Source organism: Chroicocephalus ridibundus, chromosome 5 (genome assembly GCF_963924245.1).
Source record: "Chroicocephalus ridibundus chromosome 5, bChrRid1.1, whole genome shotgun sequence".
NCBI lineage: Eukaryota > Metazoa > Chordata > Aves > Charadriiformes > Laridae > Chroicocephalus > Chroicocephalus ridibundus.
In genome coordinates, this window is record NC_086288.1 from 31,890,316 (window position 1) to 31,906,686 (window position 16,371).

General features: G+C 41.1%; 1 protein-coding gene across 1 annotated transcript in view; it reads right to left on the bottom strand.

Moving 5' to 3' along the window:
* The window catches only part of GRID2 (glutamate ionotropic receptor delta type subunit 2), a 765,251-nt gene that overhangs the window by 311,661 nt on the left and 437,219 nt on the right, over positions 1 to 16,371 (bottom strand). Inside the window, exon 3 of the mRNA XM_063336608.1 lies at positions 6,314 to 6,598. Coding sequence (XP_063192678.1) covers positions 6,314 to 6,598 — 285 coding nt within the window. The remainder of the gene's footprint in view (positions 1 to 6,313; positions 6,599 to 16,371) is intronic.

Genomic DNA, 16,371 nt, shown 5'->3' on the forward strand with positions numbered 1-16,371 from the left:
ATTGTATTTCATTTTGTGTCTTTCTTAAAAATCACAGAATGATTCGGGTTGGAAGGGACCTTAAAGATCACCTAGTTCCAACCCCCCTGCCATGGGCAGGGACACCTTCCTCTAGACCAGGTTGCTCAAAGCCCCATCCAGCCCGGCCTTGAACACTTCCAGGGATGGGGCAGCCACATTAGTGATGTCACCAAGTACCTCACACCACTACCTTCATCCTTTCCTGGTGCACAAATAATCTGAAACCCCTGTGTATGCTGAGGAGCAAGAGGAGAGATCCGTGAGGAAGTTTCTGTGAGACGGATACCCTCTAAACTTTCCTACTGCTAACCTCCTCTCTTGCCTTTCAGCAAAGTCTTCAATTACTTCTTCAATCTCCATTTGCTATGGCAATGCCTCCTTTAGCCTCACAGAGCAAATCCCCGTCATAGCCTCAATACGTGTTTTGGTTTTGTGGTTTGGTTTTTTTTTTTTCTTCAGAAAAGTTAAAATTAAATTACCACCTAAGGGAATGGCAAATATCCACTGCCAAATATACGTGATATTAGTAGGAAGGTCAAAAAAACTGTAAGCAAAGGTATCTTGGTCCTGAAATCAGTAAACATGCATGAATCAACAGTGATGGTTGTATATCAAAGGCACACTGGGTTGAAAAATACAAGGTTAGACCAGAAATTTGGATAGAGAAGTGAGGTTTCTTAACTTTTTTTTAAAATATAAAATACAGAAGAGTTTTAAAGTATAGCTGCTGCTACAAAAGAGAATAGGAAATAAAACAACATTAATTCTCCAGAAAAATTCATATTCCCCCAACCTTTCTAGATAAAATGAAGAATCTGTCTGTCTGTTTTGGTGCCAACAAAATATTAAAAATAAATATTTCCAAACAGCTAGACTTTCTCCCTTTCATCTTAGAAATGTAGAGATACCTACACTGTAAATTGCACGAAATTCACAATTATGTTCTTGCAATGATTGACTGGTTTCTTCATAAAGAATTTACTACTACAGGAAAGTATCTACCTATTCCTGGAAAATACAGTGAACTGTAAACTACCTGAAGAGTAAGATATGAATTACAAAAGCTTGCCCCTTGTTGATACACCACAGAGATAAAAACCAACAATATGCTGGGATTCTAGGTCAATTACTCTGCTTATATAGCCTGAATTCACACATTCAGATCTCAAACAACTATATAATTTGTTTTCCTGTGCATTTGACTGTGTAAGGGTCTTTTTCATGTTACTATTTGGGGACTTGCCACTGTCAGATGCCAGCCTGTGAGTGTGGCAGGATTTGCTGTTTCAAACTGCATTTTGTTTTGCTTTGAACTTGAAGCCATAAAGTAAAGATGTAATAACTTGCCAAAGCTTACTCAAAACATTCACAGATGTCAGTGGCTCTTTTTACAAATCTAAACTTTGCAATTTACAACGGTATAAGTTACACATTTATAGCATCCAGTCTGAAAAATGCCTTCATTGAAAAGGTGCTGATGGTCCTAAGGAAGAGTTCAGAGACCTCATGGAGGAACTGCCCACTCTCTACACCAGCTTGTAAGAAGGAGATGCACAGCTATCCTCTGCAGCAGGATAATCCTACGGTTTGAGCTGAGCAGTCAAGAATAAAAAGAGTAGGAGCCAATTTGGCTGCTTAGATGAAGTAAACTTGGCTTGTACATACTGTGTGGACAGTAATTTTAATAGCAGGTTGAGAAAGGCATCAATCTACTGCATAATTTTGCTGCATTTCATGCCGCCTACTCTTTAACTGTGTAAGAAGACTGTCCTTAATGGTATTTGAAGCAGCACAAAATTGTCCTTGAATACTTTAATATCCTCATATGAAATTTTCTTAAAGAAAATCAGATTTCATGTCCTGGGCAGGCCCTTATCTTGTTTGATCTCAAGGAACAAAACACACTGAATATGAGGGACCAACTGCACTATTTTCACTGGGCATTTGATCTAGATCATCCCAGCAGAGAGCAAGGATGGGGGGAAAGACGACTCATATTTTTGATTTTCACAAGTTCATCTGAGTTCATACACTAAAGGTAAAGATAAAATTGTAGTAAGTGAAGTACAAACACCACCTAAGGCTGCTCAAGTGAAAGTGTTCTCTTTTCTTATCTCCTCACTCATTAACTATTATTGTGTGTTAGCCTCACTTTTGTTACTGGCAAGGATCTACCACTGACAAAAGACTACAGCTTTACTAAAATATGTTAGTAGTTACTCAGCTTAACTAAGCCAACAGCAGAAAAATACTCTTTTGTTTATTATCAAGGTGCCTTTTGCTTTGCTTTGTGTTAGAATAGTCAGCCTACCTCCAATTTTACTTGGAAAAAAGCTATCAGTGAAAAACTTAGATGTCAATTATTTTGGAAATGCATTTCTACATCACTTCTTCAACACCCAGCTGGTTATGACTTAATGAAAGAATTGCTTCCTTCAGAGACTTTAACATTCTTTGTTAGTAAAGAACCTTTAAGTAGTCTTGAATCATCTAGCATTTAGATAGAAGAAGTGCTAAAATGTTAAAACTGAATATACTTATCTACTCATATTCAAAAAAAGAATTTGGAAGTTCTAAAAAAGGACAATATTGGGGAAATAACTCAGCTCTGCAGAAAGATACACTTCCAATTATAAATAATTCTCTAGCTCTCTGATAATGAAAAGGAATCTATCATAGACTGCAAGATAAAAATCAAAAGTGTTTCAGTTCATAGGATTAAAAAACTATAATATTGATAAATTGACACATAAATGGTTGCAGCCTCTTTTAAAGGTGTAAGGGATGTGGTTTAGCACGGTATTTACTTTGGATATGAGCCCAATTTTACTCTAGGAAAAATTATTTTAAATTCGAAATGCACATTTTCTTTCACAGAGCAAAATTATTGCTGGAAGTAATTTCAGTAATACAACTAAAGTATTTTGTTATGAATATTTAAATTAAATCACTATACAAAATAATTCCTCAGAAAGGAAAGTATTGGAATTCTGCTGGTTGCTGGAACCAGTTTAACAGCGTTTTCATGTTTTCTAACTTACAAAAAAGATGGCAACAGTGGGGAAAAAAAATCAAGGATTAACAATATCAGAATCTATATTCCCATTACTTCTCAAGTGCCATTTACTGCTATGGAGACATCACTTAAGGTTATGATACACACCTTGAGAAGAAAAGATCACCACATACAAAAAAACCCCACCCACTGGGGCAAGAAATTGCTCTGTTTGCACAAGTGTCAGTTCTGCAGAGGACTGTGCAGAACGTGTCAATAATCTCTTCCTAATATGAATTTACTCCTAATGCAAGTGTTGATCTCCCACCTACTTTAATACTAAATGTTATGTTAAAATGTCTAATATTAACTGCTGCGAGCAGTTAAACTGAGCAAAGCTTCCAACCAGAATTTGATTTTAGGTCTGTATCAGCTAAGAAAAGAAATAAATCTCATATCATGGCAGATCCTTTCAGGCAAGCTGAGGAATGGGACTGGGATCTTCCAGAGGGAATTGTAAGCTGCACTGACACTTTGACGAACAGGATGGCTTAGCCCTGGACCTCCACCCCATGTCTGTATGCCCAGTCTTGATTTCTTTCTAGAACAGGCACAGAAACTAACAGCAATGTTCCCTTCCTCAGTCTCTTCTGGGCTTCTTGGGACATCTCTCTCTTATAAAACCCAAACTGATGTTGTGTGCGTTTGTTTTTTTTAAAAAAGTATTTCTATGTATAGACCCATGTAAATGAATGGCTTTATCAAACATCACAGAATCGTAGAATAATTAGAGTTGGATGCGACTTCAGGAGGTCACATTGTCCAACCTCCCACTCAAAGCAGGATGTATATGGAATTCAGACTTTTCCACTCTATGATCCATTAACAAATGATTCCAGCACCTCTTTTCACACCCTGAATTTCTCTGCCCCTCCCTGTGTGCAAGCCCCTCTTTGGTCAATATAGAAGCCGGGAAGAGAAAATTTGCACTGCTGACATACTGGAAATGCTTTGAGTATATTAATAAAATAGCAGAAAAAGGGGAGAAAGTGACATAATTTGTTAAGGTTTATAATAAGCTCCTGGCAAGATTGCTCTCTAGGGACTGCTAAGAAAATAATGTCATCACAGGTACAAGGAAAACTACTGCCATAGATCAAAAAATGGCTAAGAGAATTAAGAATAGGAAAAACACTTTGTCAAGCCTAATGACTTCACCTGAAACAGGGTAGTGAGGCATCAGAGAGGCATTCCAGTATGAGCGAGCAAAGGGACTGGAGAGACAGAGAACTCTCAGGGTAATGGGAATAACAAGAGAGGCCTCGGGTAAGAGATGGTGATCTGAAACTTCTGCTCCCTTGTTCCTTATTAAAAGTGGAGGAGGAGATAGTCAACGACATCAGCAACATAAAATTTTATAAAGAAACTGTAGGAAGCTTAAAGAGAATATAGAAACTGCTTGGTGCCCTAGGATAGCTGTTGAAATCAAGGATTTGGCACAATTTAAAAAAAACATTATACTTTTGTACAGATAATAGCCCTATTCAGAGTTGCAGGTTATCTTAAAACTCAGGTTGCATTAAAAATCTTTCTGGTCATGGTGTTAGTCACAAACTATGTACGCACACAAACAAACAAACAAAAAACCCACCACACAAAAAACCCCACAACAGAGATCCCCAAAAAACCCACCCAAAATACCCAAGTCGCACAAATGGCTAGAAAGGGGACAGACTGCTCAGTATATACAACTGAAGACTTCTTTTTTCCACCTTCTCAAGAGGTACGTGACAGTGATCACTGATCACAGTCAGATTACCAATCTGCCTTGGCCAGCATGGTATTACTTGTAGACTGCTGCAGTCACAACGCCACAGAGGCTGATGGAAAGGCTTAATATCTGCCACATGTCACGTCTGGGGATGATGTGTCACTGAATGAGCTGCCGGTCTGAAACTTATTCCTTGCAGGCAGCCATCTGTGTTACATAAGTCATACCATGATGAGATGCTTACCCAGAAATCAAGGACAAAATGACATGGTGTCTGAACTGCATTCTCAATTTAAAATTTGTTTGAGGTTTTTAAACCCCAAAATACATGCAAAAAGATACGTTTTAGCTGGTAAGATTATGGTCTTCTTCATAGGTACACCAGTACTTAAATACACAAACTCATAAAACGTGAGCAAAAATACTCTTTGCTGCAAGCTCTTTGGATGGGTTTTTATGTGTGTGTTCCTTATGCTATGGCTGGTGCTTTTAGGTGCTGCTTTGTTATAAATAGGAACTCTCCTATTCATCATTTTCTATCTTTCTAATTTAAGAATTTATTATGTAGCCTGGGAACAAAAATCAATAACACCTGACCTGAATGAACCAGATAGTATGCACAGCGAATCGCTGAAGCGAGCATTTTTCCATAGCTTGAAGATTTAACTTTGAAAATAAGTTTTAAAATGTTCATCCAAACCAGTCATGATCACTGATGAATAATGGATGCATCTGAAGAAAACAGGTCTGGTTTCAAAGCAATTTTCCATAGAAAAAATATCATAAAATTAGTTAGATAAGGCACCTATACTACAGAAATTTGTCCAGCTCTGCTCTCAGCTGTATAAAATACCTGTACAGAACTCGGCTGAGTCACTGAGCTGAACGGCACAGTCTGATGATGCCGCCGTCTGTGTCGCACTTACTCTATTATAAAACAACCGTCAATTCAGCACCTTCAGGAACACTAAACGAACTCAAAAAAGACGGAACATTGTCTTCTCCAGCTCCTCCTCCTCAAGTTCTTCCCTCTACAGAAGTTGTCTCTACAAGTTTCATGTTTACGAACAGCATTCTTGCCAAGGTCTCTGTCCTACATTCACCACTGCTTCAGCTTCTGGCCATCAAACATATGCCAACAAACAGGAGAGATTCACCATGCAAGAAACAATTCTGCAGCTTGTTAAAACTTCGACATTGCCTCTTGAATTATCATCTTATATTTCTATAGTCCAAAAACCAAGAGAGCTTGCTAAAAAATTTTATGCTTCATAAAGACTGGCAGAATAGAAAGCCAGATGAGTTCTCCATTTATCAGCCAACTCTAACAAAGAAATTATCAAATAAACCTGTAAACTTTGATGGATTTTAGAAACAGATTTCTCTGAGGTGCTGTGAAATGCTGACAGAACCATAAATGTTCACAAGCAAAACATAATCTATTCAAAGAATATTAAGATGTAATGTGACTGCTTTCAAAAGACTTACGGATTTGACAAAAATCACCCCAATGAATAAATACTTACCATAGTCATTATCATAAAAAATAATGAATTTCTGCCAGGCATATTCTGTGACCACCCTCAAGATGACATCATTTAAGTAGACAGGGGGGCGGACGGAGAGTGTGTAGTCATCGTTGCGGTTGCTCCTGGTGAGCCCGCAGCCGCTCCTCGGCGTTCCTGCCGTTGAGCGCTGGATGAAGAGGTGAGGGATGTGCATGGCATCTGCCAGCGACTGCAGGGATCCTGCTGACGTGCAGCCAATGGAGCTGACGAGGGCCAGGATGCCTTGGTTCATCAGGTCACAGGCTGTAAGAAAACACAGCGATATTCAAGATGAGAGCGGTTCAGTGCACAGGGCCTATTTTGCAGTTGAAACACAGACACTGCAAATTTAAACACAACAGGTTCCATCAAGTGAAATATGGATAAGATTTTGCACATTGAGTAATTCAGACCTAAAATTCATGAAAGTCACAGGGCTTCTCTAGTCACTCTGAGCTGTCTTGTGGTGGAAGCTGGAAGACTGCCCCATCCACCTTGCCCAGAAACGAATTATCCCTTGAAAATGAGACCCACCCCTGGGCCTTCTGAGGAACACTAAGAACTGATTCCAGCTACCAAATTAACATAACCACCCAAGCAGATAAGCACTCTTCAAAGTCTAGCACAACAGCTCCATGAATAGGATCTTTGCATTACACAGAGAAACCTTGAAGAAATAACAGCTCAGGCTTGCCATCAACTTTGGAAGACAACTGAATAGAATCACATACATTAACTTGACCAAGCAAAAACTGCTTTGCTTTGGGGTTTTAAGAGATATATGCAATAATCTTATATAACTTATTATTTTTTCTTTTTTTTTTTTCAAAAAAAACCACTCCAACAAAAAAGCTAACCTCATAAGTAGCAAAATGTTTTCAAAATTCAGTGAACAGTTTATATACATTTACTCTCCTCACTTCCATAAGAAAGGCATGGAGTTGTTTACGTAAAAAATAACACCTTTTAACTAACAGTCCTGTTAATGAAGCTTGAGTTACAGCAGTCTGAAGTACAATACCAATGACATCCCCATTAATACCGAAGGTGTTTATCATGATTAATGTTAATGCAATCAATAAATATAAAAAGAATTAATAATGATTGGGTCTGTAATTCTGAAAGATTACGCCGTGAAATAAAGCAGAGTCAAGTGTTTATATTGGGTTTCTAACAGACTTGAGAGCTTGAATGAAGAAACAACACAGGCTTGCAGCATAATTCCCCAGAGCACACCCAAGGCTAAATTTTGAAACACTCAATTTGCCACTGGCAAAGCTACACGTGCAGTTAACCTGCATTTACACATGTAAATTAGGTAATGGGACGGTAAGGAGTAATATGTATTTACATATGCATATCTAATACTAAACTGTGCAATTACTTGTTTTGCAGGAATATTCTGCACACACAACAGGTGCAGCCAAAACCAAGAAACCCACATGTGAGAATATATTCCCCTAAAAATACGAAAACATATTTTAGCTCCAGACCTGTTGTCTCATATCATATGTCTCTTACTCACGGTGAGTAATGTTTTACTCCACCAACACTTATTGATCTCAATGGGAATATTTACAGTGTGAGGAACAGAGTTCCGCATTCAGGCCCATGAGGAGCTTGACTTCATAGCCAAAGGACAGCACCAGAGGTCAGGAATGCACAGATCCACCTTCTCCTAAAGCCAGTGCATTAGTCTCGTTAAGACACAGAGATATGGAACATGTCACGGTGGATTCCCAGGGTGTGCTGATGCCACCGAGACTCTGTCCGATAGGAACACTTCTGAATTCCTTCATACAGATAAACATGGGAAGGGCGAGTTTTCCCACAGAGAGGTTTCAAAGTGTTGGCTTAGGATAAAGCGTTCCCTCTGTATACGCTCTGAATATTTCTCAGCTTTTGGGCCAGCTTCTGGGCTTTCGGTTACAGGTAATCCATTTTCAATAACCATAAGTATCCTTTTTCAGAAAAATATCAAATACGTTTGGTAATTGGACAAAACAATTATCAGTATATCACAAGTTTCTAATATACAGAACACTTCAAAACAATCTTGTGAACTATTCATCTTTTATGCTGTTTGTTTACATTCTTCATCATCACTTTCAACAAAGATAAAAGGCTTGTCAAGCTATCTTTTTAGGGACATACTGAATCTCTCTTCAGATATGGTTCTCCCGTACCAAGTACTGCAATATCTACGTTGCATATCCCAGTGAGAATGCTACTACTTAAGAAACAAACTATTTTCATTGATATATTGATCTATTGAACAATAGACACCTGTAGCTGTTTATATGTCACTAGATATCCTTATAGCTGGATATCAATAGATGATGTTAGATTTCGCAAAAGCCTGCTTTTAATTCAATAAAAAATTAAGTCTACATAGTCCTGATGCCACCTGTTCAAATAAAATATGTATTGTGGCCCTCCAGCCTCTCAAACATGACTTTTAAAAATATAGCAGAGTCGGACTGCATTACAAAAATTGCTTGAAAATGCCTAAATTTCCAGGCACACTTTCAGACTGAGAATAACCAGTACCCTCCCTGTCATACTATGAAGTGGGAAACATGCTTTTAGTGAAAATTGCTATTGAAACATGAAGGGGAAGAAAACAGCACGAAACATTTAGCTCCACAGGGCCGAATGCTAATACTGCCAAACAAACTGAATACAGGATTAAAACCCTCTCTCTTGACACTGCACCACATTTGTTACAATAGCCTCAGGACTGAAGTTGCCCGTGTGGCTCTTTCTTCCATGATACGCTTATGAGAATCGTGTGTGCTGGATTGGGGCAATATGCACTTAATTATGCTCGCAAATGGACCTTATTCCTGTACACTTAGAGACTATTTAATACACAGAGAATTAGCTGCTGGAGAAAGGGCTGTTATCTCAAAGGCAGCTTTTCTAGAAAATGAGGGCACGAGTTGCAGAGTTTGCCTCTGAGTCAGTCCAACTGTATTATTCTTTGAATAGAAATATAATTTCTACAACACATGCACATATAAAGTAAGGCCTATACGACACGTCAAATTGTCATGCACGATATTCACCTATTCCTTAGTCAAGCAGAGCTTCTGTTGGCTCCAGTGGAAGAGTTGATTGGTAAAAAGCGTAAAACTGAGGTCTACCTGTTTTCTTAACCCCTTCCCCCCCCTCAAACAGAAGTCCCATTAAAACCTTTTCCTAGCCATCCTTGCCGAGGAGACCAGCCCCCGCGCAGGTAAGGCCGCACCGGGGAAGGGAATCGCGGCAAAAAAGGGCCGGCAAAAGGGCTCGTTTTCGAGGCTTTTCGAAGCCGGGAAAAGCGGCCAGCCCGGGCCGGTACCGGCGCTCCCGGGGGGCGGAGGCAGCTGAGGAGCCGAGGGCAGCGGCAGCCCCCCCGCGGCAGGTCTGAACGGGGCGGGGTGGGACCATTCCCCCCGCCCCTCGTCGTAAAAGAAGCCCCTCGGGCGCGCAGCGGGCAGGTCGCTGGGCGCTGAGGGAGCAAGGGGCGAGTGGGCATCGCCTGGGCCTCACCCAGGGAGTCACCCGGGAGCACCAGGACAAGGGTGGGCTTCCTGGGCTGGCGAAGAGGGCGGCCAAACAGGGCGCGATACAACAGTCCGGCCACAGCAGTTTGCACAGCAGTTGGTGCAGGAGAGGGCTGAAAGACTGCCAGCCCGGCCAGGAAGCGATGGTATCTTCCCAGAAGACGACCATGGCATCCATGAGCTCCACACCTAGCAGGTCTGATGCAGCCTCTCAGACAGAGCTCCTGTGGGAACGTGCTGCCACACAGACATCATGGCTACAGGGTGTGCCCTGCTCTTGTGCCAGTGTCGGCTGGCAGCAGTGGGCACGCCTGTGGGAGATGTGCCCAGGTAGAGGAGCTCCTCCACTTAGTGATGGAGCTCAGGGAGGAGGTTAGCAGGTTGAGGGCCATCAGGGAACGCGAGAGGGAGATAGATGCTTGGAGCAGAATCCTGCATCCCGCGACAGAAACCAAGCAGGCAGACAGAACCCCTGCAGCAGAGAACTCCCTGTCCTCTCTCCCTCCGACTGAAGGTGGTGACTTGGAGGACAGGGGCAATGGCATGCACAGTCCAGGAGGTTCCTCCAGTGTATGGATGATAACTTTTTGACACAGGTGGTGCAGGAGCCAACAAGGAGAGGAGCACTATTGGACCTGGTACTGACAAACACAGAGGGACTTGTGGAGGACATTAATGTTGGGGGCAGCCTTGGTTGTAATGATCATGTTAAGATAGAGTTCAAGATCATGGGCGGTATTCACAAAACAACAAGAAGTAAAATCACAACCTTGGACTTCAGGAGGGCTAACTTTCACCTCTTCAAGAAACTGCTTGTAGAGATCCCGTGGGCTAGGGCTCTGGAAGGCAATGGGGCTCAAGAGAGCTGGTTGGTATTCAAACACCACTTTCTCCAAGCTCAGGATTGGTGCATCCCTAAGAGCAAGAAATCGGCCAAGGGACACAGGAGATCTGCATGTTTGAGCAGGGAGCTTATGAAAAAGCTCAAGTGGAAGAAGGAAGTTTACAGTAAGTGGAAGAAGGGACTGACCACTTAGGAAGATTACAAGAACGCGGCCAGAGCGTGCAGGGATGAAACGAGGAAAGCCAAGGCCTCCTTGGAATTAAACCTGGCAAGGGATGTCAGACTCAACAGGAATGGCTTCTTCAAGTATACTGGAAGCAAAAGGAAAACTAGAGAAGTTGTGGGCCCACTGTTGAATGAGACAGGAGCCATGGTGACAGAGGATGTGGAGAAGGTGGAGTTACTGAATGCCTTCTTTGCTTCAGTCTCTACTGCTCGGCCCAGCCCTCAGGAGTCCCAGACTTTGGAGAAAGTAACAGGGAAAAAGGAAGACCTCCCCTTGGTTGAGGAGGATCAAGTGAGAGATCAGTTAGGTTAATTAGATATCCACAAGTCCATTGATCCTGATGGGATGCACCCAAGAGTGCTGAGGGAGCTGGCAGAAGTCATTGCCAGGCCACTCTCCATCATCTTTGAAAGGTCCTGGAGAACATGTGAGGTGCCTGAGGACTGGAAGAAAGCCAGTGTCAGTCCAGTCTTCAAAAAGGGCAAGAAGGAGGAGCCGGGGAACTACAGGCCGGTCAGCCTCCCCTCCATCCCTGGAAAGATGATGGAACAGCTCATTCTGGGCGTCATCTCAAGGCATGGGGAGGAAAAGAAAGCTATCAGAAGTACTCAACATGGATTCACCAAGGGGAAATCATGTCTGACTAATCGGATAGCCTTCTATGATGGCATGACTGGATGCATAGATGAGGGGAGGGTGGTGGATGTTGTCTACCTTGATTTCCGCAAGTTGTTCGACACGGTCTCCCACAGCATCCTCATAGGGAAGCTTCGGAAGAGTGGGTTAGATGAATGGACAGTGGGGTGGACAGAAAACTGGTTGAAAGACAGAGCTCAGAGGGTCGTGATTAGGGGCACAGAGTCTAGTTGGAGGTCAGTGACGAGTGGTGTTCCCCAGGGGTCAGTACTGGGTCCAGTCCTCTTCAATATATTCATCAATGACATGGACAAGGGGATAGAGTGCACCCTCAGCAAGTTCACCGATGACACAAAGCTGGGCGGGGTGGCTGACCCACCAGAAGGCTGTGCCATCATACAGAGAGACCTGGACAGGCTGGAGATCTGGGCAAAGAGGAACCTTATGAAATTCAACGAGGGCAAGCGTAGGGTGCTGCACCTGCGGAGGAATAACCCCATGCACCAGTACAGGTTGGGGGCTGACCTGCTGGAGAGCAGCTCTGTGGAAAGAGACCTGGGAGTCTGGTGGACAGCAGGATGACCATGAGTCAGCAATGTGCCCTTGTGGCCAAAAAGGCCAATGGCATCCTGGGGTGCATCAAGCCGAGTGTGGCCAGCAGGTCGAGGGAAGTCATCCTCCCCCTCTGCTCTGCCTTGGTGAGGCCGCACCTGGAGTACTGTGTCCAGTTCTGGGCTCCCCGGTTCAAGAGGGACAGGGAACTGCTGGAGAGGGTGCAGCAGAGAGCTACCAAGATGATTAGGGGACTGGAACACCTCTCTTATGAAGAAAGGCTGAGGGATTTGGGTCTCTTCAGTCTGGAAAAAAGACGGCTGAGGGGGGACCTTATCAACACTTATAAATATATAACTATATATATAACTATATAAACTATATATATATATATAAATATATATAAACTATATATATATATATATAAACTAAATATATAACTATATATATAACACTATAAATATAAAAAAACTTAAAGGGTGGGTGTCAGGAGGATGGAGCCAGGCTCTTTTCAGTGGTGCCCGGGGACAGGACGAGAGGTACTGGGCACAAACTTGAACCAAGAAATTCCATCTCAACGTGAGGAGGAACTTCTTTACTTTGAGGGTGGCAGAGCCCTGGAACAGGCTGCCCAGAGAGGTGGTGGAGCCTCCATCTCTGAAGACATTCAAAACCTGCTGGGACACGTTCCTGGGCAACCTGCTCTAGGTGACCCTGCTCTGGCAGGGGGGTTGGAGTAGATGATCTCTAGAGGTCCCTTCCAATCCCTACCATTCTGTGATTCTGTGATCCAAATCTTTCAACTCTATCTTATCAATTGACTAATAGCTCCAGTTGAAACATATTTGAAATCCTGGTTGCGTTGCTTCTTGAGCCTGAAGTATCCAAGTTATATTTTGTCCCATGCATGTTAAAAAAAAAAAATCGACGCACTGGCAAATATGTTTATAAAAGGACTTAAATGCTACCTTGCCATTCAAAACTCTGTTGCAATTTAATTTACTATGACCGCCTTAGAGATTGCATTTCCACGCTGGTATTTAGTCTACTGCCAATATGATCAAGAAATATTAGTTTACCATTAACTACAGAAAGAAAAATATTGCTGTGTCTTTTAAAAACTCAGGACAGTAGAAGTGTCAAATTCAAATGGACTTGTACACAGCTCCATTGCAAGTTTAACAAAGAAGGAACAGAAAACTAGTAATAATGTTTATAAAGCACTACTGTTTCATAGCATAAGTTCTGTTTAAACATAAGTTGTTCACACATTAATTTGCCCTCATAACCGCCAGATAGTGGATGCTATTAAAAACTGGATCTTCACCAGCTAAAGGAATAAAAGTGATCACAGAATTTTACACATATCAGGAATGTCTATAAAATAAGATAATTCAAAAATGTTTCTCCATTGTAGATATGCATGGAGTCTACTTCATGTATAGCACACACTGGCATGCACCCAGCATTACATTTAACTGTTCAACTTATCTTGTCTGTCTCAAAATGCAAAGTTACTGAATTTCCAACACTGGTGGGCCGATCGTCAGTAACAAAAAAGCGATCCTTTAGAGTAAAACCTCTTCTAAGTTAGTTTGCCATGACATCTAAAGAAAACAAAAGAAATCCTAATTTTATGTTCACTGTCCTATTTTTTAAAATAAAGAGCATAGCCAATGCAATTTCAAATAAATAATTTACATCTAGGCTATCAAGGTTGTATAAGCACTTCCAGCAAAGTAGAATTTAAATAACTATGGTTACAAATGTGTCCTGTAAAATGCGTTCTCTGTAAAATGGAAACAATGGTAGGTCCTTAAATAACTACTAGTTGCTGAAATTTAGAAGAAAAATAATTCTATAGTTAAGAGCAAGTTTAAAAACAGATGCAGGAATAAGAAGCACCAAAACAAAGGGACTACTAAGATTTAACTATTGCTACAAATGTGAGCATTTTCTTATTTATTCCTCCCTTTTTCCTCTTGAGAATAAATCATAATAAATCACTCTCATACACAACAAACTGACGAGCCAAAGTAAAAAAAAAAAATATCTCTGGAAACTTCAGTAACAGCTGATTTTGCTCCCATTTAAGTTGCTGATTAAGCAGTCAGACCATCTCTTCACATTTTTTCAAAAACGCTAAATATTGTGCATAAAGAGTGGGCAGTATCCCTTTAAATAATCAGAGATGTATTCTAGGGTCCTTTTCATCCTGTGTAATTTAGAAACTATCGGGCTCCTTCCAGAACAGTAGTGTTGTTCGACTGAGTATATGTTGAGTGAACAGAAATTAAATCTAAATCCTGTGCCCAGAGTCCTGGTTCTGTGGGCCTGACTTGGACACCCCAGTGTCATTCCCCTGAACATCCTTTGCAAAGCTGGCATCATTTCAATCTCATTGCTCCTGGATTTTTTTTCCACATATTACCCACGCAAAGTGGTGCCTCAAAGCTATTTAGCTGAATGTGAAACTGGGGGAAAAAACCTCTCTTCACCGATACTTCTGTTTTGGAATAGAGAGTGAGGGGTTACAAACTGTATTTTCCCTGTGTATCTGTTCTGTGGTTTGGAAGTGCTCCAAGGACTCCAAAACTAGGAGGGCTCCATACAATTGGGCCAAATTAACTTTGTCTTGATTTCTATAGAAGGCAAGTACAGCCTTTCCACTGAAACACTTTTGATCTTCTCTTTTGGGGTCTGTACAATTCACCATCAGATGGATCACAGATTACCTGGAAGGATACTCAGATTCCTTCCCTGTTTCAACAGAATAGCCAGGAAACCACAATCTAGTGAGACATCAGGGAGAAAAATCTAGTCCATAAGACCGTCAGATTTTCCCCATACATTAGCCATGAAGAGAGTATTTACAGATTTATTGATGCATTCTGGAAATTATTCATCCCTTCCATCACCTTATTTGTACTAACGCATATCCAAATCAGGATAAGCAGCTGATTCAAGGGGCAAAATACATCAGGTGACTTGAGCACCTAATAAACGGATATTAGGCAATCAGAACTTCTAGGTAACTTTGAAAATATAAACTATTATTTCTTGATTTGCTCCTCAAATCCTTTCTTAGTTTCAAGGATGCTGATGAAGACTGAGGGACTGTAGCATGCAACTTCCCTGTTGCAAAGTGTAAGGCATAAGGTTAAAGTCTGGATTTCTTCCACTGAGATATTCTGTTCCCTCCCCATCAAGCAGCCATGCTAACTAACCACAACGCAATTTTTGGGGTCTTTATCTGTCCCCATTAAACAACAGTCCCAAAACATTCATGAATTCATTGCAGAAAGATAACGTGTTCTTGTGAAAAAAAGCCATGAAAACTTACAAGAACTTTAAACAGATAAACTAGAGGTCTTTTTGTTTGGTGTTCATAATCTCAGATGCAAGAAGGAAGGACAAAATGTGATGATGAGACGCATTATCAAGTGAGCCTGGCCTCAAATTTTCAATAAAACTTTTTAGTCACTTTTGGATAGCAATTCTGCTCTTGCAAATTATTTTTCCTCCATAACACAATTGTTCATCCCAGACTTAGAACTGAATTATTTTGAGATGAGTGACAGCACATTTTTAATATATCCTGAAAACTATTCAGAAGGAAATAAGGGTAAGATGCGGGGCAGGGGGGAAGGGGAGGGAACACGGAAATTATTGACTGGATTTTAAAGAATATTCTCCTCTGCAGTGCAGATAACAGAGTCTATCCTGTTCCTTTTCTTGATAAGGTTATAGAAAGCCACTTTATTTACATCTTCTCTGTAAACATTATCCAATCTCCCTCTCCCCTCCACTAAATTATACACAACTCAGACTGCTAACAGTATTTTAAATTCACTTCTAATTAACCTTTAAGGGATTTTAGTTTGTCCTGACTGTAAAACAAACTCGTGTTTGAGTCTTAAGAGCTGTGCTTCCTAAACCTTGGGATTTCTTTGTTTGGGAAAAATAATCCAAACTTCTGATATCTAAGAGTAAAAAAATATTACCAGAGAGCATTTGCATCTCTGTTGCACAAAGCAACCCAACCACTTTCATATGTTTTTATTGAAAAGCATTTTGTGAGAGTCTTTTTTGGGTCAGATTTCTTACCTTATAAAGGCTTTGCCGATTATGGTAATGTTAAATCCATCACAGTAATATTTAATAACTCATCTGAGCCTTGAAAAAATAAACAAGAAGTCTCCCAAGTTCTGAGGCAGGCAAGATTTATAGA